General features: G+C 40.1%; 1 protein-coding gene across 1 annotated transcript; it reads left to right on the top strand.

Annotated features, from left to right (window-relative positions):
* The first annotated feature begins 16,923 nt into the window (after positions 1 to 16,923).
* LOC131302825 (uncharacterized) lies at positions 16,924 to 17,439 on the top strand. The gene is made up of 2 exons (XM_058329619.1): positions 16,924 to 17,091; positions 17,203 to 17,439. The coding sequence occupies exons 1-2, from the start codon at positions 16,924 to 16,926 to the stop codon at positions 17,437 to 17,439; spliced, it is 405 nt and encodes a 134-aa protein (XP_058185602.1).
* The last annotated feature ends 6,162 nt before the right edge of the window (positions 17,440 to 23,601 follow it).

Below are 23,601 nucleotides of genomic sequence, written 5' to 3'. Positions count from 1 at the left end.
TAGCCACATCAAAACGGCACCATTTTGGGCCAGGATGGGATATTACACCACACAAGTCCCCTCTCTCTCTCTCTCTCTCTCTCTCTCTCTCTCTCAGACCCATTTGTCTGCTTCTTTGTTTTCTTCTCCAGAAGCTAAGGTATTGTGATGGAGTACTCCAAAACAAAAATCTATAATTTGTGATCGATCAATTTTGGTCACCAAGCAAAATCTTTTTTACTTAATGACTTCAATTGTAAATCAGATATGGAAAAAATGCTCCTAACTAAGAAAAAGTAAACAATTCATAAAATATAGTAATTATGGAAGAAGAGATAAATCCATGTAACCAACTCTTTTTCCATGGAGTTTATATTCTGGTTTAGAATCTCTAGCAAACTAGAGTGAATCACAAGAACCGATAGAAAAAATCCAATCAACCATCAAATTTCATCAAAGCTTTGCTCAAATTGTTCTTGTTCCTCTTTGGGTATTACCATTATTTATAACCGCTCATATACCCTTTAGAGTGGAGAAAGAAAAATTGCAGAAGAAATCAAAGAAGAGGATGAAGGGTAGAGAGAGAGTGTCTTGATATTAGAGAGAGAGAGAGCGTATGTGCGCGTCAGACAAAGAGGGAAGAGGGTTTGTGCCGTGTAATACTCCGTAGTACAGAATATCCGATCTTGGCCCAAAACGGCGCTGTTTTGATGTGGCTACAAGTTGTAGGCCCCGTTCCAGAACACCTTCTTAAAAAATAAGTACTTATTTTATATTTTTAAATTCAAAAATAATGTAAATAAATTTTTTTTTATGTTTTTTGCACCGTATAAAAGATTTCGATAAGATCTATCAAACAAGATCCATATTGTTAAGAAAATTATTTACGTAGACACATTATTTTTGAGCTTGAAATTACCTTCTTAAAAAATAAGTACTTAAAACGAGTTCCAGAACGGGGCCGTAGTCCTTTTAGAGCATTGTAGGGATTCGGAGTCCTGTTTATTTGGGTTAAAACATATTTTTAAAAGTTACTGTAAAAAAATCGTATTATTCGGATATCGATAAGAACATAATCAAATTTCCCCCCACAATTAACAATCGAAATTGATTGACTTGATCAAACCGTTATAAATTTATAAATGATCTAATTTTCTTTTCTTAAAAAAAATTAAAACGAAAATTTTAAAAATATTAAACGGTTCTGATCATTATTAACCGAATCCCAAAATAAATCTCAAAGGTGGGAGTGTACTCAGTGTACCCGTAGTTGGGTTCTATACTCCTCCATAGGGAGTGTAATTTGTGAACATTACCGTTCCTTTGATTGGTTGAAATAGTGTGGATCCCACCACAATGTGATGTAATATTTATCATACAATACACTTTTTGGTAAGCATGATATCTTTCTGTGGTGGTATCTACACTATTTCACTCACCTAGGTGAATTGATACGTGGAATTACCCTCTTGCCCTCCTTCAAAGCATTATTTCAACTAATAGGAAGGAGGGCATTATTTATCCTCCCAAACAGAGGATGAACAAAACTCAACTCTCCGTATGATGGGGTAAGGGTCATCATCGGGCCGGCCTAGCCCGCCAACTCACTACCCAAGCCCGTCCAAGGGCTGGGCCAACCAGGCTTTTTCTTTTTTTCAGGCTGGACGGGCCGGGCTACCTACCATAAATTTAAGCCCAGGCTTAGTCCACGGGCTACCCAATTGACGGGCCGGTAGGCTTAAATTTCCTTGCGAAAAAACTAAACAAAGGGAAAAAAGAGAGGATTTTGTGGGATTTCGGGCTAATGAGCGGGCTCATGGGGGCTATTGGGCGGGTATCACGGGCGGGCTACCGGACGGGCTCACGGGCCAGGCCTACGAGTGGGCTGAGTAAAAATTTATAGCCCAAGCCCGCCATTATAAACTACGGGCTGGGCCGGCGCACCTGTTTCACAGGCTCGGACCGGTTAAAAGCTTGATACACCTGGCGGGCTTCCGGTGGATCACAAAAGTCGGGCTAAATGATGACCCTTTGATGGGGTTTGTTGATTTATACGACCTTGCGAGACGAGAGAGAGAGAGCGAAAGAAAGACAAGTCGGCGCGTCGAACTACCACTGTACGTTGGTAGTTGATTGATTATCGGGATTTTGTTCGCCGTTTGTAAAATCTGACTAGTTTTGATGCTTCTGTTCCAATTTGTTTTTATTTGCTACTATCTCATCCAGTGCGGGCCTCGACATTTGGGTTGCCCAAGCCCGACCTTCTGCTTGGTTGCCCACTCGAAAATTATAATCGCAAGGAAGATTTGCAGAGAACCACGCAAGAAAAAATGCGTTTGGGCTCATTTCGGGTCTCACAAAAATCTAGAAAAATATCCAAAATTTTTTGAATATTATTTTATGGGATCCTGTAAAAAATTGGCTCCAAGGGATATCGTTCGCTAAGTATTACTTTTGGATTCGTTGGGGCGAAACTGCTCAATTCGCCCATATGAATTCAACAGTAACACTTACTAATGTTCGTTGGAGCTGATTTTTTACAGGTACCATAAAATAATATTAAAAAATTTATGGATATTTTTCTAAATTTTTGTGGGACCTAAAATGGGCCCAAACGAGTTTTTCCTTATGTGGTTGTCTGCAAATCTTTATTGCGAATAACAGGGCTCGTTGCCCACTAGTGTTAAGTATAAAAAAAAAACATACAAGCAACAACAAAAAAAGGACAAAAACAAGATTATATTGTTCATTTAGCTTGAATTACATCATCTGTCCCTTCTCGTTTTGGCTATAGCGTCCATTTTTTTTTCTTCTTATCTGATAGCCTTCCTAATTTTCTCTCTTAATAATTTGCCCTCCTATTTTTTTTTATCTGTTATTTACCCAAGGTATATAAAAACCTCTCTTTTACCTTCCTAATTTTCTCAAGTATCATAATTTTTTAAAGTAGGTGGAAACCATACATATTTACTTTTTTTTAAAAATTTGTACAAAATGTTTTGGATGATGCCCCTAAATATATTTTTTGCTGGATTTCTATTTTTTTTTTTGTATGCATACAAATTTTTTTTTTTTTTTTGTTGCCTCTTGCCGGGGGTTGCCCGAGCCAGCCGGCTTGCGGGGCTTACCCCCTGGCCGGCCCTGATCTCACCTTATAGTGTTTCCCCTTGGTATCTCTGGTAGAATTAGGGTTCCTCTTTTACACTTTGTTTTCGACCTTTTTCATAACTCATGAGTACATAATACATTCGCTTGTTGCTTTGGTTGCAGCCAATCTCCAGCATGGTACCCCAACAAGCCAAAAGGAGTATGGAGAATCCTTGCAATCGATTCTTTCCCCCATTTGCAGTTTATCGTTCTTCTTCACAAATTAGTTTTAATAACTTCAATTTTCTCTCTTGTAGCTACTTTGCGTTCGTTGGTCAAAGTATTCGCCTTTTTTGGTGCACTTAACTGTACCATTGAGGGTGGATCCCTGTAAGTTTTGGGTATTCTTAAATTTGTTAATTTCCTATAAGAAAATGTGCTTCTTGTTACCCAAAACGTTCACATATTTGGTCCCTTCTTGAGCTTTGATTCGATGACTCTTGTACTGGTTGAAATCTTCTCGTAACAGAAGATAAGAGATAGAGTGAAAGGAGAGGGCACTCGATGTAGAAATTCCCAAGTCCCACATTGGCTAAGTATAGACTTGTCAGTGTAGATGTAAGAGCATCTCCAATCCATCCAAAATAGAGGATGGATGTAACACATTGAGGGGAGATTTTGTAATTTATTTCATTTTTTCTTCACTTTTTGTACTTTTTGGGAGAATCTTTGAGAGACCCATCGTCCTTTTTAGAGTTTTGGAGGAATTTTGTACTCCAAATTTACTTTTGATCCTCTATTTTTAGAGGACCAAATTTACTTTTAGAGGACCAAACTCTAAAAAGGACGGTGGGTCCCTCAAAAATTCTTCCAAAAATTACAAAAAGTGAAGAAAAAAGAGAATAAATTATAAAATTTCCCCTCAATGTGTCACATCCATCCTCTATTTTGGAGAAATAGAGGTGGATTGGAGATGCTCTAATAAGCTCTTAGGCACATGCCCTCGCCATGCCAGATCCCGGGGGTGAGTTCTACCCGAGGGTTTGTATAATTTGGGATCAAAGCCATCCACCTAATAAGATGGTTTGCAGCTTTGCGGTTCGAGTCGCAACAGGGACCCCTTAGAGGTTGGATTAGAATACCTTAACAACCCCTTTGGATGGTGAGAAATGATGAGATAAATAAAGGGGAGCCCTTTCTTACCAAATCTCACCATTTTTTGTGAGATAATCGCAACATCACTCATGTAGACTTTTGGATTTCGAACTGGGTGTTGCAAACTCTCCATCCTTTTCTAGTTGCGTCCCGTCGCGTCTTCAAGATCTTACCCAAATCGTTTGCCTAGTCGCCGGAGTCGCCACAACCTAGCTTGTTTCTTTTCTTGGGCTTCACTTCGGACTCGCTGCATCGGTCAAACTACTAAACTTCCTTGAGCCCACATGGTCATGTTCACGAGTTTTTCTCCTACTGTATTTGTTACAGTCCAAGTAGACCACTGGCCAAATAAATGGCCCAAAATGCTGAAATCAAGTTATTAATTGGTAGTAGCTTGCGAGGTCTATTATATCCCTAAGATCACCGGTATAGACTTTTTATTTGAGACGGGTCTCAAGTGTCGATGCAGTGGACATTGTTTTCGGAGCGTGGTGGTATGTCACACTTCGACTATGTATGGCCTCGGCCATGTGTATATAAGTTGTTAGGACCCTCCTCTTGCAAGTCTGTTCTCAGGGAGTGTTATGTGCAAGCATTTGCATTGAGCTTGTAAATTACTCCATTAAAGCTCGTTTGAAATCCGTTTGACGGAATATTTTTGTAAGCTTGTTAAGTTGTTAACCAAGGTGCCGCTCCAAAAATAAAAAATTTGTTAAACTAGGCTATTGAAAGTTCACTACTTGTTCGGCTCGTTTATTAGCCCAAGTAATTGTTCCATTTGCAACTAATAATAAACCTGTGGAATAATTTGTCTTGTGTTTTTGTCTCAGGGCGTGGGCATGGATGGATAATTGGGTAACAAATAGAAGGTATAGTACACCAATTTTAAATACGAGTATCATTCTTCTCATCTGTTTCCTTAATTCAGATTGTATACCATCATATTCATCATTTTTGCAATGGTTCTTCTTTGTGTAACACTAACCTTCCCGTCATATTAATTAGCTCGAGGTTGCATTTAAATTTAGACAAAGACCAGTGTTCTAAATGGTGCTTGGTGGTAGGCGGCGGGTCGCCAAGTGCCTAGGCCGCCTAGAAGTGTGGTGTTTATATATATATATATATATATATATATATATATATATATATATATATATATATATATATATATATATATAACACACACGGTTAGGATCACCACTTACGGTCAGGACCGTCCGCACCTCCCTTTTTCCGTTCGAATTTCGATGATCCGAACCGCTCAATGTGTTCAGAACGTGATTTTAACGATACAAGCGAGAAATTGACAAAAAAAATAACCAGAAAGGGCTTGATTTGAGCAGTTTTTAATTGAACCGTTTAATAAAAAACTGTTTGGATGAAGCCTTTCCCAATCATTTTTTTGCCGATTTTACGCGGGTACCTTTAAAATCACGTTTTGATCATATTGAGCGGCTTGGATCATCGAAATTCGATCAAGAAAGGGGAGGTGCGGACCGGAGCTCGGTGGGGTCCTAACCTGATCGGGACTCTGCGTGTATAATGTGTATATATATACATATACCAGTCAGGCTCCCATTAGGGATCCCTGATTTTGCTATTGTCCGCACCTCCCATTTTCCGATCAAATTGCGACGATCTGAGCTGCTCAATATGTTCAGAACGTGATTTTAAGGGTACTCACAAGAAATTGGCAAAAAAATGACCCGGAAGGGCTAGATCCGACAGCTTTTCATAAAAATGCATTTATAGCGTTTGTACACAAAATACATGGATTAAGCCCTTTTCGGTCATTTTTTTTTGCCAATTTCTCGCGGATACTCTTAAAATCACGTTCTAAACATATTGAGCGGCTCGGATCGTCCCAATTTGATTGAAAAATGGGAGGCGCGGACTGTAGCAAAATCAGGGATCTATATATATATATATATATACACACACACACACACACACACACACAGAGTCCGGTTCAAGTTAGGGATCCTTGATTTTGTTATGGTCAGGACCTCATTGTTCCCAATCGAATATAGATGATCCAAACCGTTCAATGTGTTTAAAACTTGTTTTTAAGGGTACCCGCTAGAAATCATCAAAAAATAGAACCGGGAAGGACTTGATCTATGCAGTTTTTCATAAAATGCGTTTTTATGAAAAACTGCTTGGATCAAGCCATTTCTAGTCATTTTTTTGCTGATTTGTTGGGGGTACCCTTATAAACACATTGAATGGTTCGGATCATCGAAATTTGATCGGGAAAGTGAACTTCTGCACGAGGTCCTGTTCGTAACAAAATCAGGGATCCTGACTTGAACCGGAATGCAGCTCATACTACATCAGTTAAAAACTTAAAAAACAAACAAGACATAACCATCAAAAACAGCTCCATTGCTCCAGAATGCAAATATCAAACAAGATCCAACAATGTTCAAACTTCAAACTAGTACAAACCCAAATGAAACTAAGTAGTACCAACTACCAAATAAGTTGAATAAGTAGAAACTAGATCCATAATGCAAGGTTCAAAGTTCATCTAACTCCTCTAACTCTTCTGTTCCATACCCCTTCCAAAACTTCATCTCCATCGGACTAGAAGTCAATCTCCTCATCTCCCTCCTCTTCGGAGTCATCTTCCGATACAAAATCTTCTTCATGTAGCTCTCGTACTTCAACATTTCTACCACTTCTTCTGGGTATAAAGACTTCATTCACTCCCGAAGCATTGGCAAACACCTCAAACATAATTCCCGAACCCTACTCAACTTCATCATCATCACCACCTTCAACAATTCATCCTTGTGCATTGGTTGCATAGCTATCACTAGCAAGTAAGGCATCTTTCTCCTTCCTCCTTGCTTTCTTGTTGATGAGTTTGACATTGAATTGGACATACACTAGATTGCTCATCCTTGATGCATCTAGTCTATTTCTTTTCTATGTATGTGTCTATACAAAAAATATATTAATGCTATTTCTCCTTTTTGAATAATTCCTCACTAATTTACTACAAGAGAGAGAGAGGGAGGGGGAAGAGTATACGGACTTACCCCTCAAAGGTGCTCCAACTTCTCTCACAACCGGATGAATTTGAAGTGAATTTGAAGTCAAAGCGAGAATCCTCATAGCCATTCTTTGCAATTTGGGTGTAACGTTGCCATAATTAGACCACCATCCAACTAGTCATGGAAAAAATAACACCATTTACAATTCCATTTGTACCAAGTTACTACTACTACTACTAACATAACTACTAAAAAAAAAAAGCCAACGTAATTAATATTTTAAAAAAAACCATAATTTACCCGGATAATAATTGTCATCGTTTACTTCGCATCTGCGAAGGGCCACCTCTTTTCCAAAGACACCCACTTTGTTCTTGTACATCAACAACTCTTGATTGATGACATGAGCTTGGGCATCCACATCTTCCGGATTGAAACTTTCAACACAATGAATAACCACCTCCACAGTGTTTGAATCATTTTGAATGCTTTGATCCTTGTACAAGTAAAAAGGATTCAACAAATAAGCTGCCATATGTAATGGATTATCTAGCCGACCTTTACCTTTTGCATCAATGGTATCTAATATCGGCTTGTATTGAGCTTCTTTAGATTTGTATGCCTCTATAATCTCTTGTTTTACCTTTTTTAGTTTTCCATCCCACCAACAAGTCGTAGCACTCTCACTAGCGGAGCAAACACTTTCAAACATAGACTTACACCATTCCAAAATGCTATACTAAGCACGGTAGCATATGGCGTTTTCCCTTTTGTGCTTTTTGGACCCCATTTACTCCCTCCCCATTCATTGCTAGTAACCATTACCTTCAAGGCTTCTTTCTTCTCTGCCAAACTTTGCTAAGTCAAGAAAGAGGCTGCAAACCTAGTGACACCCGGCCTCGATATATCTCTCTTTTTGGTAGCTTTTCTCTTCATTGCTAAAGTCTTATGGTGAGCATAAATAAATATAGTAAAGGCCTTTGCCTTATCTATATCTCCTTTGAACTTTGGTAGCTTATTAATTCCTTCAAGTATGAGATTGATGGTGTGGGTGGCATATGAGCTCCAAAAGATGTTAGGCCTCTTGATTTTCAACAAATCCGCCGCGGCCATGTTGTTTGAAGCATTGTCCGTCACCACTTGAATCACATTTTGTGGCCCAATCTCTTCAGTACACTTGTCAACATAATTGAAGATATATTCCCCCGTGTGCGACTCTTCCGAATCTTCTTTAGAAAAAAGAAAAGTAGTCCCTTGCTTGCAATTCACACACAAGTTCATTATGCTTCTCCTCTTTCTGTTGGTCCAAGCATCAGTCATAATTAAACAACCCGTTGAAGCCCACTCTTCTTCTTGCTTCTTGAGTAACATTTTGTTTTTCTCCACCCCCACCTTCAACAAAGGCTCCCATAGTTTGTATTGACTTGGAGGTTGGTAGCCCGAGCCAAATTGACCAATCGCTTCACAAAATTGTTTAAAGCTATCATTGTCAATAGCATGAAATGGGATACCGGCTTCATACACCCATGGAGCCAAGTATCGATCCACTTGTTCACCTCTTTGCTTCCAAAGTGCATCATTTATGTTTTGTTGTCGCGTCTTCTTCTCGTGATTGATAACCGATACATATTTATCTATGGGACCTAGAGTATTGGGCCTCTTTCTTGACCCTAAAACTTCAACTTCTTCTTTTAAGATAGCCACTTCCTCCCTAATTTCAATTGCCGCTTTCTTCTTGTCAATCTTCTTCTTTTTTCCCTCTTCAATTGCCGCTTTACACTTGGTTTAATCTTCCGTGGTTGCTTTAGGGCAAGGGGGCAACATCCCCTAATTTGAGCTATATGTGTCTTTTCATCCTACTAATCCCTCCACTCGTTTGATGCCCACACAAAATGCATTTCACTTTATCAAGATTCGAAGGATCCACTAACATTCCATAATCCCATCCAACATCATTTGATTGCCTTTTAAGGGGGGCTGCTGAATTATCAGTGGTTGCATAGGAAGCCGCTGCAGAAATTTTTTGACTTTGAGCCATTTACAATAGCCCTAGAGAGCCTAGACATAAAAAACAATGAAAGATCAAGACATTAAAACGACAAAACATTTCAGTCCATAAATAAATACAAAACACAGTCATATAATATTTTAAACATATAATTTTATTAAACATATATGCAAAGCTATGGTTCTGTGCATAAAAGTAGAAAACTACTAAAAAAACATGAGTGCTCTATATAATGTATATGCTTTCCCTAGTTCTATACTTCTATGGATAATATAATACGACACAGTCACACTCACACAGTAGACAACTTAGTAAACTTACTATAGTATATTCGACAAAGTGACAAACTTATGGGGTTCTGTTCCAAGTTGTTTTTTCCAATCGGTAGTCTATTTAAATGGTGGGAGACTAGAGAGAACCATATGCATACCGGCGAGACAGACCGGTGACGACAATCAAACACCAGTTCTCGCCTGGAGTTAATTGGGTTAGGGGCTAGGGCAATCTTTGATCTGGATTGGAAGACGAACTGAAGACTGGACTAAATCTGTAATTGTATATATAGGCTTTTGTAAAATTACATATTAAGCCCTTTTGATTTTAATACAACACATTTTGGCCAGCAAAGGCCGCCAAGTCTGCCGCCAAAGTACGCCAAGACTCCCAGACCGCCAATTCAAACGCCCAGGGGTATAGTTGGGACGGCTGGGAGGCCCGCCTTGGCCGACATTTAGAACACCGACAAAGATGCACCACTTGGTTATATCCTAGTGGTATCATGTAATGCTTTCCACTTGGTTATTTCCTAGTGTTAGCATGTAATGCTTTGGGCCGTAGAGTAGATGCATTGAGATTCATGTTCTGTTGTTCCCACCGAAGAATTTCCTTAGTTAATTCAGGTCCTTGCTTCATTTCTGTCTCTCTCTTTCTCTTTTATTTTATTTTTTTGCCAGATTTCGAACAAATCACTAGCTGTGTTATTGAGATGAAAATAACTATTGATGTTTCATTCCCAGAGACCCAAAGGCATACTTGGAGAGGAAAGTATCATTTCTGGCAGATAATTTGGTAAGGGTTGAAATTAAGCAAGAACTGTCGCGAAAATGGCACAAGAAGGCCTGATAGAAGGGGAGGAACAGGTCAGCAGTTTTGTTGTTTTTTAAGCACAATAAATCTACTTGTTAAGGTATTGCGTTTAAATCATAATGCATTATTATTAAGTAACATGGTTCACAACAGCAGTTTGGCTCAATGCGTCTAAGTCCATGCCATGGGATTCACTTGTTGTGATCCTATATCCGAGCATATGATCTTGATCTCAATTAATGTTTAGTATGGCCTGGCTTGTCACCGTTAGTAGTGAAGTTAATAGTTTTGGTTTGTGTCAAATTGGGGTTTGCGACCTGATATCGCCAAGCTGTGGGGTCCAAGCTTGTTAGACTTGTATTTTTTATATCGAGCTTTAGATATGCAAAAGATCACTATGAGCACGTAAAAAGTCATACTATGGCGTTAGTTTTCTTGTATTGGTGAAGAGAATTGCAGATTGACAGTGTAAGGTGGAGGTGAATTCTAGACATTGGTTTCGTGCTTCTGCAAACAAAAACTGTCTCGGTTTTGTGTAGAGTTGCACTCATAGTAGACCCAGGGCGAGCTGTGTGTCACGGAATTTAAATCTAGATTGTTGGGAGATTTCAGGGTTCCTGAGAGATCTCTCAATACTTTTCAATCATGGTTTTGTTCCTTTTGTTGTAAAATCCTGCTTACATAAATCAACTTTGAAGTAAGATTAGTCGGTTACTCTAAACATAGACTAGTTCTGAAGCTATTGGATCCTTTCTTATAGGACGTAGCTCGTCATGAAAATCGAAATTAGTTTTTGTAAAGTTTCCATTTGCTTAAAGATGTATATAATTACCACTTATAAAAAAATAAATGAAGATGAATATAATTACCATCTTACAGGCCTTATACCAGCTGGAGTCGATGCAAGAGAGCACAATTTGTCGATTAGTTTGGTTTTACTTTTACTGCTTAGTGCTTTCCCCAAGTTGTTTGTACCTAATTGTGCTCGTCGTTGTGGTCATACATCCGGAAAGTTTTCTTTTGGCATATGGTCTTCTTGCATGTTTTGTTATTAGGAAGTTAGTAGTTTGTTACATTTCTGAAAGTAACTTTGTAATATTTGCTAGATTAATCTTAAATTTATATATCTATTGTAGATGCTCTCTACAAGCATCTAAAAGTTCTTTCATTTCCACGTCCTCAGTGACAGTTGGCCCCTAACTCATGCATTGTGGTTATTATTATATGATAATTGTGGGGGTTGACAATCTGTAAAGTGGAGATGAATTTCAGAAATGATTGGCATGGTTGTGAAAATTTGCAGGTGTCTAGGTTTTCTTTTTCAATTAGATACTCCTTAGAACGTTGGATTGTAGGAAAGTCTATGTTGCTATTGTTGAAGCCATTATTTGATTCTTGTAACCTTGTCGGGCCTTGTCCTTCTCTGCAACTGTCTCATCACCATGTCGGAGTGTTCTTAGACCATCCCTTCATGTTTTTTTCCAGCTTTTTTTTGTCTGCTAGCAAGTTCTCTATTAATCTCATTAATTATGTGTTCTAGTCTTCCAACTAATCCCGTGGAGTTGTCTTTTGTGGATGTGCTTGCGTGTTTTTTGTTTCACTTTCTGCTCTTCCATTTTGTGACCCCCATACTAGTTACGTGGGTAGTATTCTACGTGTGGAGGGTTCGTCGATCGGATTTGGGTAGTGAGAGATAGAGAGAGTATTGATTTTCTTTCTTGAAGTACTTCATAGAGATTTCAGCTTTTTATGCATCTGGAGCTACAACTTCCATGCAAGAAGCCTTGAAACCATCTCCTTGCAGCTTGGACTATGAATTAACCCATGTGTGGGGGTGTCAATAATTAGTCATACAAAATGGATAGGAGGCGGAAAACCCTGGTCCAGCTAGGGTCGAAATCGCTGGAGTTGGCGGACGAAGGTGAAGGAGAACAGCTCAGGTTCAGGCTTATGGAACGTGGAGCAGGGGTTCGTAGAGAGATCTGGGTGAAAGATGTTGATACGCAATGGGTGTGTTTAATTTTGGAAGACTCGTCGTTGGGGTATGAAAAGGGGTTTTCTCGGAGCTATGGGGGTTTTGTTAGAAGAATACAGGTGAATCGTGTACCTTTCGTCGGCGGTTTTTACCTGAGATTGGAGGTAAGGGATGGCGGCCGGATCAGGTCTGTGTGTTTGCCAGAGCTATCTGGATCTGGCAGATGGGTGGATATCTTAAGGAAATTCTGGGGTTTTGTGGATGGAAGAGATTGGGAGGTCACATCGATGGTAGATCCTTTGTTGATGTAGCGAACATTGGCGATTGGCCGGCGAATACTGTAGAGGTGGTGGAGAAGGCGAGAAAGCGAAGGGGGTGTGATGTGGAGGTGAGGGCGGAGTCTACACAGCACACTACTCATTTCCTGGGAAGGTGTTTGGTGGGTAGATTGGAGGAGGGGGTTGCTGAGCTACCATCAGCTATGGAGGTGCAAAGGTGGGCTCAGCCGCTCAGATATCTTGGAAGGTAACAACTGGTGTTCAGGTCTTCGATTTGGCTGGGGTCGATTTTTTGTTCACTTTACCGTCAGTGGAGGAAGCTCAGAGGGTAATGAAGAGTAGATGGAGCTTCGCAAAAAGGAGGTTTCATCTAGAGTGGTGGTCGCCGGTTGGGGGTTGTTAAAAAGGGGAAGGTTCTGTCGGTGGTGTGGGTAAGGATTTTAGGTCTGCCTCAGCACTTGTGGGATTCTGAAGTGTTTAAAGAGATAGGAGACTTCTATGGTGGATTCGTTAGGGTAGATGACAGAACGAGGCAACGGGATAATCTGCGTTGGGCCAGAATTGCCGTCCGAGTTGCACTGGAGATGGTTCCGGCCAAGGTGAAGGTAGTGATGGGAGGTTGGGTTTTCGACCTGCCATTGTGGGTTGAGAGGGGCCCATTGGTGGTGTTTCAACCTGCTTTGAACGTCGAGAAGGGTGGTGGCGGGGTCGTGACTTTTGGTTCCGGTGGTTGTGGTGGTCGTGAACTGGTGGTTCACAGCTTCGAGAAGACGCGTGGAGGCATCTCGTGGAGAGCGCGTGGGGGTTGGGGCAAGGGGTCCTACGGTGACAAAGGTTTTTCAAAATTTGAATCTCATAATAGTGGTAGGCCTGGGAGAGTAATGGGCCGGCACAAGAATAAATCTAATTGGGTGAGGCCCAACCCAGCCCATCACGAATACAACAGGAGTGCTTCTGATGTAAAGTGGGCCTATTTATTTAAACGGCCAGTTCGGTCCAAACTGGTGGAGATCAAAAATAAAAGATGGGTCAGTGTAGGGGATTCGGGTGGGGGTCCAACTTTCAGTGGGGCATCACCGTCTCAGAAGAAAGGGGAAGAACGGAGTGCTGGAATTAGTCCTGGCCCTGTTGGAACTCTCTCGCTCTCAATTGTCGGAGACAAACGATTTGGGACTGAGCTCTCCCGCGATCGAGGATGCTAGCGAGGTGTGTATGATTCCTAACCGTCTTATTCCTTCTTCTCCCTCTTTTTTTTTTTTTTTTTTTGAGGAAGGCGGCCTTGGTATAGTTGATGAAGGGGCGTCGGGGAAGGATTTGAAAAAGATGGGTGAGGTTTGGAACGAGGGGAGGGTGGTGAAGAATTTGTCTCGTGATTGTTCTTCTCAGGATGTTTTGAGGCAGTAGAGTTCAGCCTCGGTGGAGGGTTTGGGGGTGGGGACGGGGACGGGTAGGGCGAGTAGGGGCTGTTCGGTTGACTCAAAGGAAGGATTGTGGAGCTCGAGGGGTATGGAGTTGGGTGCCGTTCTCAGGGATGACTGTCGGGGGTTTCTCGGTGTGGGATAATTAGAGGGATGAATCGTTCAATAACTTGGGTTGGGTGGAGGAGGTGATAGAAGATGGGCAGATAGTGTGCAATGATCTTTGCGAGCCAATTGGAATGGGGATCGATGAAGATAAGTTAATGGTTGGGATGTCTCAGGATGAAGTCTCAAGATGGGTTGTGAAGAGAATTAATGGTTTCAGCAAATTTTTGGGGGTCTCTTACGACGGTTTTTAAGATAGAACTATGCGCTTGTTCTTGGATATTGAGGAGAGGTGGAGGAAAGGAGTAGTGAAGGAAACAAAGAAGGGCGGGAGTAAGGCCAATTCGGGGGCTAGGGAGTTGAAGAGATTGGAGTGTTCCATTAATTATGATAGTCCGAAAAAGGAGAGGGAGAAGGGTTGCATAGGGGTGGAAGGGGTTAATCCTTTATCTTTTGATGAAGATTAAAATTCTCAGTTGGAATGTGGGAGGATTGAACGCGAGGGAGAAAAAGGGGATAGTAAAATTGCTTTTGAGAGAGTGGAAGGCGGATGTGGTTTGCTTACAATAAACGAAATTAAAGGAGGCTTCGAAGGATAGTGTGAAAGATCTATGGGGGTGCCGGTGGGTAGACTGGATTCACTTGGAAGCGGTAGGGACTGCTGGGGGGGTGTTGGTGATGTGGGATAGTAGAGTGGTTGAAAGAGTAGAGGTTGAGTATGGTTTATTTTCGTTGTCGTGTTTGTTTAAAAATGTAGTCGATGGATTTGTGTGGGTGTTCACGGGTGTGTACGGCCCGGTTGACAGCTGTCAGAGGAGGGATTTTTGGGAGGAGCTCTCGGCGATGGCTTTTAGATGGGATGCCCCATGGTGTGTTGGAGGGGATTTTAATGCTGTTTGATTTTTGTATGAGAGATTTGGGTGTCTTTCGATCTCCCGTGATATGAGGCGATTCTCAGATTTTATAAACGACTTGGAGCTTGTAGATCCTCCGCTTATTGGGAGTAGTTTTACTTGGTTTGGCGCTCAGGAGAATAGGTGTATGTCCCGTATTGATCGGTTTTTGTTCTCAACCACTTGGGAGGAGCATTTTCTGAATGTTGCGCAGTTCTCTCCCAAGGCCTATTTCGGATCATATGCCCATTTTACTAGACAGTGGAGGGATTTGGCAAGGAAGTACTCCGTTCAGATTTGAGAATATGTGGTTATCTTCCGAGGGTTTCGTGGAAAGGGTGGGTGAGTGGTGGAGTAGTTATTTAGTGAGGGGCTAAGAAGCACGGATACGAGATACGGATACATGGATACGTGATTTTTCCAAAAAGTAGGATACTATACGTTAGGGGATACGTTGAATATAAAATTAAATTAAAAATATATTATATATTATATATATTATATAAATATAATTTTGAAAAGTCTCAGACTGATCGTTAAAAAAAATAGAGTGTATATATATATATATATATATATATAATATATGAGCGTTTCAGTCTTAGAGAGAAAGAGATATGACTAACGAGAGAGAGAGAGAGAGAGAGAGAGAGAGAGACGAGATATATATGTAATATATATATATATATATATATATGTATATATATATATATATATATATATATATATATATATATACTGTATATAGTATATTCACACAGCAAGAGAGACGAGAGGCGAGAGAGACGAGAGAGAGAGACGAGCAGGTCAGAGATAGATGAGAGGAAATCACCTTCTTTCTTCCAGACTTTTCTTCGTTTCATCATTTCTAATTCTGATCGATAGGCTAGAAGAAACATATATATAGCCCTAATTGCACTTTAACCCATATGTTTTAAGAAATAACATATTTACCCTGAGTGTATCCAAAACGTATCCCAGCGTATCCGAAACGTATCCGAATACCAAAAAATAAAATAGAAAACCGGATACTCTAAAAAAACGTATCGGATACGTATCCGAGCTTATCCATATCCGATACGTGTACGGTACGTGATACGGAGGCCAAAATAGAGTATCCGTGCTTCATAGGTGAGGGGAAAGCTGAGCTTCATTTTGGCCAAGAAGCTTAAATTGCTGAAAGTGGATTTGGACAAGTGGAATTCCGAAGTTTTTGAAAGATTGGAGTTCCAAAAGGCTAAGGTTATTGATGAAATTCGCCGCAGGGACATAGAGGAACAAGGTCGTGCACTACAAGAGGATGAAAAGGCTTTGAGAGAAATTGCCAAAGAAGAGTTTGGAAAAATAGCAAAGTTCGAAGAAATAAGTTGGCGGCAAAAATCCAGAAATCTTTGGTTATGAGAGGGGGAAAGGAATACTTGTTTCTTTCATAGGATGGCCAATTGTAATCGAAGGAATAATTTCATCGGTAAGATTAAAATCGGCGACTGTATTTTGGAAAGGGATGAAGATATCAAAAGTGGAATTGCTAATTTTTATGCCGGTTTATTTCGGGAGGAGGGGGTGAACCGCCCTCTAGTTGACGATTTACAGTTTGGTACTCTTACGGGGGAGGCGGTTTCTTGGTTAGAGAGGCCGTTCGATGAGGCGGAAGTGGTATCTGCGCTAAAGTCGATGAATGGAGACAAGGCACCTGGCCTTGATGGTATGTCGATGGCCTTTTTTCAACATTGTTGGGGGGTGGTAAAGGAGAAAATGATGGGTATGTTCAATTATTTATGGGAGCATGGCGAATTTGAAAAGAGTTTGAATGCTTCATTTGTTGCGCTGATCCCAAAGAAGGAGGGAGCAGAAGATATTCGAGACTTTTGACCTATCAGTTTACTAGGGGGAGCCTATAAGCTATTGGCTAAAGCCAACAAGCTAAAGTGTTGGCTTTTCGTATGAAGAATGTAGTGGGAAAAGTTGTTTCAGAGTCCCAAAATGCTTTTGTTCAAGGCAGACAAATTCTTGACGCAGTTTTGGTTGCTAACGAATGTGTGGATTCGAGATTGAAGAGTGGTACTCCAGGTATCGCGTGTAAGCTGGACATTGAAAAGGCGTACGACCATGTAAATTGAGACTTCTTGATTTATATGTTGGAACGAATGGGCTTTGGAGGAAATGGATTAAAGCTTGCATTTCATCTGTTAGAATGTCTGTCTTGGTGAATGGAATTCTAGCCGGTTTCTTTCAGACTTCTAGAGGATTATGCCGGGGGATCCCCTTCTCTTCTTTTTATTGTGGTCATGGAGGTGCTCAGTTGTATGATTCAGAAAGCAGTACAAGGTGGATTTTTAGAGGGTTTCAAGGTGGGCAGGGTGGATGGCGCACGATTGATGGTTTCTCACATTCTATATGCGGATGACACTCTTCTGTTTTGCAATGCGGATCTGACTCAGGTGGGATATCTTCGGTAAGTAATGCTATGCTTCGAGGCGGTGTCCAGCCTTAAAGTAAACTTGGGAAAGTCGGAGATGATCCCGGTGGGGGCGGTGGATGATATCTACTCTCTTGCTCAAATTTTGGGTTGTAAGGTGATGTCGTTTCCTACTTCGTACTTAGGATTACCGTTGGGTTCCTCGTTCAAATCAAAGGCAGCTTGGGATTTGGTGGTGGAAAGATTTGAGAAGAGATTGGCGGGATGGAAGCGTCAATACATTCCTAAAGGTGGTAGATTGACTCTTATAAATCATATGCTCTCCAGCTTGCCTACATATTTTATTTGTTTGTTTGTCATTCCGGTTTCAGTTGTTAAGCGGTTGGAGAAGTTGCAAATAGATTTTCTTTGGGGAGGTGTGGGGGAAGAGTTCAAGTATCACCTAGTTGATTGGGATACGGTGTGTACCTCCATTGGAAAAGGAGGGTTGGGAGTGAGAAGGTTAAAGTTATTCAATCAAGCTTTGTTGGGGGAATGGCTTTGGAGATTTGCTTGCAAAAGAGAAAGATGGTGGAGGAAGGTGATTACAACAAAATATGGGTGTGGGAGGGGAGGGTGGTCTACTTGTAATGTGAGGCTTCCATATGGGGTGGCGCTATGGAGGGGTATCATGAATGGGTGGGACACCTTTATAGGTCACACTTGGCGGTTGGTGACAGGAGAAAGGTGCCATTTTGGAATGACGTGTGGTGCGGGGAAGTGAGCTTACGGGATGCTTTCCCCAATATTTACCTTCTGGCATGCGATAGGGATACATCTATTGCCGATTATCTTTCTTTTAATGAGGGGGTTATAGTTTGGGACATTCGCTTGAGAAGGCAAGTTCGAGATGGGGAGGAAAAGGAAGAGGCTCTATTGGCTCTTTTTGCTAAAGTGTATGGTATGCAAGGAATAGGAGAATGGGAGGATGAGTTGCGTTGGAAATTGTCTAAATTTGGATGCTTTCAAGTGAAATCTTTTTATCAAACATTAGGTGGAGGTGGAAATGTTTCGTTCCCTTGGAAAGCGATTTGAAAGACAGCGGCCGCACTGAAAGTGAGTTTTTTTGTTTGGTGCGCGGCTCAAGGCAAGATTCTTACTATCGATAATTTGATTCGGAGGCGGAGAATTATTGTTAATAGGTGTTGCATGTGTAAAAGGGTTGCGGAGACAGTGGATCATCTTCTCTTGCATTGCCCAATAGCTTGGGAACTTTGGTCCGTGGTCTTTTCTTGGTTTGGTTTAAAATGGGCCATGTCAAGGAATGTTATGGAACTCTTAATTGCTTGGAACGGAGCTAGAGTGGGCAAGAGAAGGAAGCGTGTATGGGCCATGATCCATCTTTGTTTGATGTGGACTGTTTGGCGTGAAAGGAATTCGAGATGTTTTGAAGGGATTGAAAAGCCTTTGTTTAGAATCAAAAGCTTTGTGGTTAGTAGCTTGTATAGTGGGACAAGGGAGATTGTAATCCCGCTATTGATCAGTTCTTAGATTGGTTTGAGCTTTTTTTTGTCAAATAGGAGCGTTGTATAGGGCCTTTTTTGTGATGGTGGCCTTTTTGTTTACAGGCGGCGGCATTCCCTTAATGCCTCGTTTCTAATATATTTACTTTTCTTATCAAAAAAAATTTCTTCGTGTGGAAAACTAAGTTCTTTTCGGGGCAATGGTGTTCAGTAGTTCACACATGGGGTCAGGTAACCTGACTTCCAGAACTGAAGCTGCTGCTAAAACTAAAATTTGTTGAAAACTGGGAATGGCTTGCAAATACCAGATTGTAGGTTGAATGATAGAGCGGCGGTTACTTGAGATATAGGTGGTGTAGTGGGTGGGGACACTCAGTTTGAACAGAGGTCCATAAGAGTGGGATCTTCAACTTAAAAATGGAAAATCGTGCAGAGATCTAGTGCTTTATCAGCAATTCTTGATGACCTACATAGGGCAAAAAGTTTCATTGCTTCTAGAACAATGTTCCTCCTTGCTTAAGTGTGTGGATTGGGCACTAAATTCAATCTTTTGTCCGTGTTATATTCCGTCTCGGTATTCTCTTTGTTCTCTTCAAATCCTTTGTACCTAGAAGTATATGTACTGGTGTTTCAGTGCATTTTTCAGCCATTGAATCAAGTAAATATTGAATGATGTAAATGGTTTTTACTTAATTCAATGGCCCGAGATAAACAAATGGCACATTTTTTTTATACAAATGATTTGAACTCTCTTTTCAACAGCTGGAGAACCCATGGGGATATCCTTATTAGTCATGTTAGATTTTTCAGGACCATTTTACCACGAGGTCCAAGCAGATTTATTTGTTTTCATGCATTAATAATAATGCATATAGCGATATTTTCATACAAGAGCGTATGAAAGGACTCTTTCAACTTTATGTGAACCATGTTAATTGTGCTTTTGGTGTCTGTTCACTTTCTTTCAATAGCATTTGTTTAGAATTTGCATGGATTAATCACAGGTAGAACTGATTTTGATTGTTTGGCATTGTTTAACATCCTTGTTTTCAGGGAGAAGCCATGGGCGACAGAGTGATGCTTTTGGTTGGACGAATGGATATTAGAACAGTTCTTTATTTTAAGTAGCTAAAGACTTCTGTGTTTTAGGTTGTCATGCTTTTTGTTGATGATAATATACTACGATGTACTGTTCTGTAACACATTAAGCAGCCTTTTTGGTTAAATCTAGCAGACAGTTCTCCCAGGGATGAATACGTGGCTCCGAAAAAAGTTTGTATATTCCTTGAAAGGGAGAGTATTATTTAAGAATGTTTGTGAACCTTTGATTTTTCTTGCCAGAATCTTGCGTGCTTCCAGAGAAGCAGTCTAAACTAAGCAGACTATAGTCTTGTTAGATCTATGTTGATCAAGTTCGTTGATGATCCTTCTGTGGGAGTCTTGTATGCGCAGTAGAACTCTATTCTGTTGTGCTCAGATTCTGATTTGTCGTTGATATCTATTAACTTTCTCATAGCGCAATGAATCACAGTTTTAAATAGTAGTAGCTATGTATTTTTTCTTCCGGAATGTTTTGTAGATTTAGCCGTCTATGTGCAATCATGTTGATTTTCACAAATGGATACACAATGAGCTGGTTCTGATCACCGCTGTGCACCCACAACAGTCCAATGTTTTACAACCTGGAGGATAGTTACTGGAGGGGAGAGGGAGGATGCGAGGAACCAATCCTTTTTTGCGTTAAAACTTGATATGAATTAAGGCATATGACAGGATTAACTGTGGTTGAGATGGGTTTTAGTGCTAGATGGGTTTTAGGGCTAAATTATTGAAACATATTGCTAACACAAATGGTTCAATGAATCACCGAAATAACTTTTTTGTCTCTGCCACAGCGGCACTTGACCTGCAAGAGAGGAATTTCGAATAATTATTTGTTCAAACAATATTCATGAGAAAAAAGAAAGAAGATCAATCAGTCCACTGCTAATAATACAAACAGTCAGTCAACTACCGGGTTTCCCAAGTGTGGACCACGGGGCCAAATTTACCCCCCTAATTTTACCCTTTGTTTTCTACCTTTTTCATAACTCGTACGTAAGTCGAAAGGTACATAACATAATACATTCGCCGCTGTTGCTGTGGTTGGAGCCAATCTCCAGCATGGTACCCCAACAAGCCAAAAGGATCGTATGGAGAATCCTTGTGATCGATTCTTTCCCCCATTTGCAGTTTATCTTTCTTCTTCACAAATTTGTTTTAATAACTTCAATTTTGAAATCCGTTTGCTTGAACAGTTTTGTAAGCTTGTTAAAAGTTGTTTACCAGGGTGCTGCTCAAAAAATAAAAAAGTTGATAAACCAGGGTGGGTATTGAAAGTTCACCGTTTGTTCGGCTCGTTTATTAGCCCGTCCAAGTAATTGTTCCATTTGCAACTAATAATACGAGTATCATTCTTCTCATCTGTTTCCTTATGTTCAGATTGTATACCATCATATTCATCATTTTTGCAATGGTTCTTCTTTGTGTAACACTAGCCTTCTCGTCGTATTAATTAGCTCGAGCTTGCATTTAAATTTAGACAGAGACTCACGACTTGATTATTTCCTAGTGTTAGCATGTAATGCTTTCCACTTGGTTATTTCCTTAGTGTTAGCATGTGACGCTTTCCAATTGGTTATTTCCTAGTGTTAGCATGTAATGCTCTGGGCCATAGAGTAGATGCATTGTGATTCATGTTTTATTGTTCCCACTGAAGAATTTTGCTTTGTTAATTCAGGTCCTTGCTTCATTTCTCTCTCTCTCTCTCTCTCTCTCTCTCTCTCTCTCTCTCTCTCTCTCTCTTTTTCCGGATCTTGAACAAATCACTAGCCGTGTTATTATTTTTTTAGAAGAAAATAACTATAGATGTTTCATACCCAGAGTCCGAAAGGCATACATGGAGAGGAAAGTATCATATCTGGCAGATGAATTGGCAGGGATTGAAATAATGCAAGAAATATTGCGAGGAGGAAAGAAGAAGGCCTGATAGAAGGGGAGGAACAGGTCAGCAGTTTTGTTGTTTTTTAATACAAATTAATCTTTTTAAGAATAGCGTTTAACTCATAAGGCTATCCACAGTGGCATAATCAAAAGCAAATTATTTTTAAAGTTTAACAATATTGGGGTAAAAGATGGCTCACAATGGTATAATCAAACTTAACAACATTCTTAGAAATAATCAAATTTTGGGCTTTGGATAACCAAAACTAGCAACCTTTTTCAATAATCAAAATTTGTGGATATCACACCACATAAGTTAACTAGTTCCAAAATTTATGTACACGCGTGTTTCAAATGGTATTTTCTTCTTATTTTCTTCGCGTGCTCTATATCTCATTTTGTTCGGCCACAAACTCTTTCTTTTTCTTTCCCTCCAAAAGTGAAGCTCATATCTTTCAATCATTTACAATTCAACTCATTGTCACCGGATTAAGGTATTTCATTTTTTTTTCTGTTTTTTTTCGTTCCTCTCCTTGTGGTTGAGTACATGAAGAACCTTGCATTCTTTTACAAATTCAAGAACACATCTGTTTTTTTTTTTTGAGTACATAATTTTTTTTCCAAATTCATAATATGAGGGAAGGAAGTCACCCATTTTTTCTCCAAAATTATGAGAGAAAATCGATATATTTTTGCCAAAAAAAAACCGTAATGGAGGAAAGTGATCAATGGTGGAAAACATTTGTCGCCGCATTAAAGTATTTCACTTTTTTTTTCCGTTTTTATTTTATTCTTTTGTCGTTTCTCTCCTTGTGGTTGAGTACATAAAAAACCTTATATTTTTTTACAAATTCAAGAACACGTCTGTTTTTTTTTTGAGTACATGATTTTTTTTCCAAATTCATAATATTAGGGAAGGAAATTACCAATTTTTTCCCCAAAATTAAAGGAGAAAATCGATATATTTTTGCCAAAAAAAATGTGTAATGGAGGGAAGTGATCAATGGTGGAAAACACAAGGGAGAGAGAGTGTAGTTGTAGTGTATCCCTTATTTTAGTTATGGACTAGAAGTGACCATTGTGGACTTCAACATTGTTAAACTTAGCAACCTCTTAAATGGATAATCAAAAGCTGATATGTCAACTTTTGGTTATCCATTTTTGATTATGCCACTGTGGATGGCCTAAGGCATTATTATTAAGAAACATGGTTCACAACAGCAGTTTGGCTCGATGTGTCGAAGTCCATGCCATGGGATTCACTCGTTTCGATCCTATATCCGAGTATATGATCTTGATCTCAAGTAATATTTAGTATGGCCTGGATTGTCACAGTTAGTAGTGAAGTTTATAGTTGTGGTTTGTTGTCACGCTGGGGTTTGCAACCTGATATCGCCAAGCTGTGGGGTCCAAGCTCGTTAGACAATTTTTTAGTTGTATATCGAGCTTGGCCTTTACGCGACTACTGTGATGTGAGCGGTTCCAATTACCTTGATCTTTCCCAATCATCCCGCCAGTGGCCGGAACTTGTACGCAGCACAAAGAACAAACAAACAAGTCTCTCACCTTCAGGTTTTAGCTTATACGCAGTTTTGGAAGAGGAACATAATAATTTAGCAATAACGAGGAGAGAGAAGACACCGTAGATAGCCACCTCTATGCAAACGATCACTGTGAGCACGTAAAAAGTTGTACTAGTGCGTTAGATTTCTTGTATT

The sequence above is a fragment of the Rhododendron vialii genome, chromosome 10a (assembly GCF_030253575.1).
Source record: "Rhododendron vialii isolate Sample 1 chromosome 10a, ASM3025357v1".
Lineage (NCBI taxonomy): Eukaryota > Viridiplantae > Streptophyta > Magnoliopsida > Ericales > Ericaceae > Rhododendron > Rhododendron vialii.
This window is presented reverse-complemented; position numbering and strand designations above follow the sequence as displayed.

What these genes read in the sequence shown, in the direction of transcription:
- LOC131302825 (XM_058329619.1), top strand. Translation starts at nt 16,924, where the DNA reads ATGAAGAATGTAGTGGGAAAAGTTGTTTCAGAGTCCCAAAATGCTTTT. An exon ending in TTGAAAAGGCGTACGACCAT is followed by an intron (nt 17,092 to 17,202) that starts GTAAATTGAGAC and finishes ATGGAATTCTAG; the next exon opens with CCGGTTTCTTTCAGACTTCT.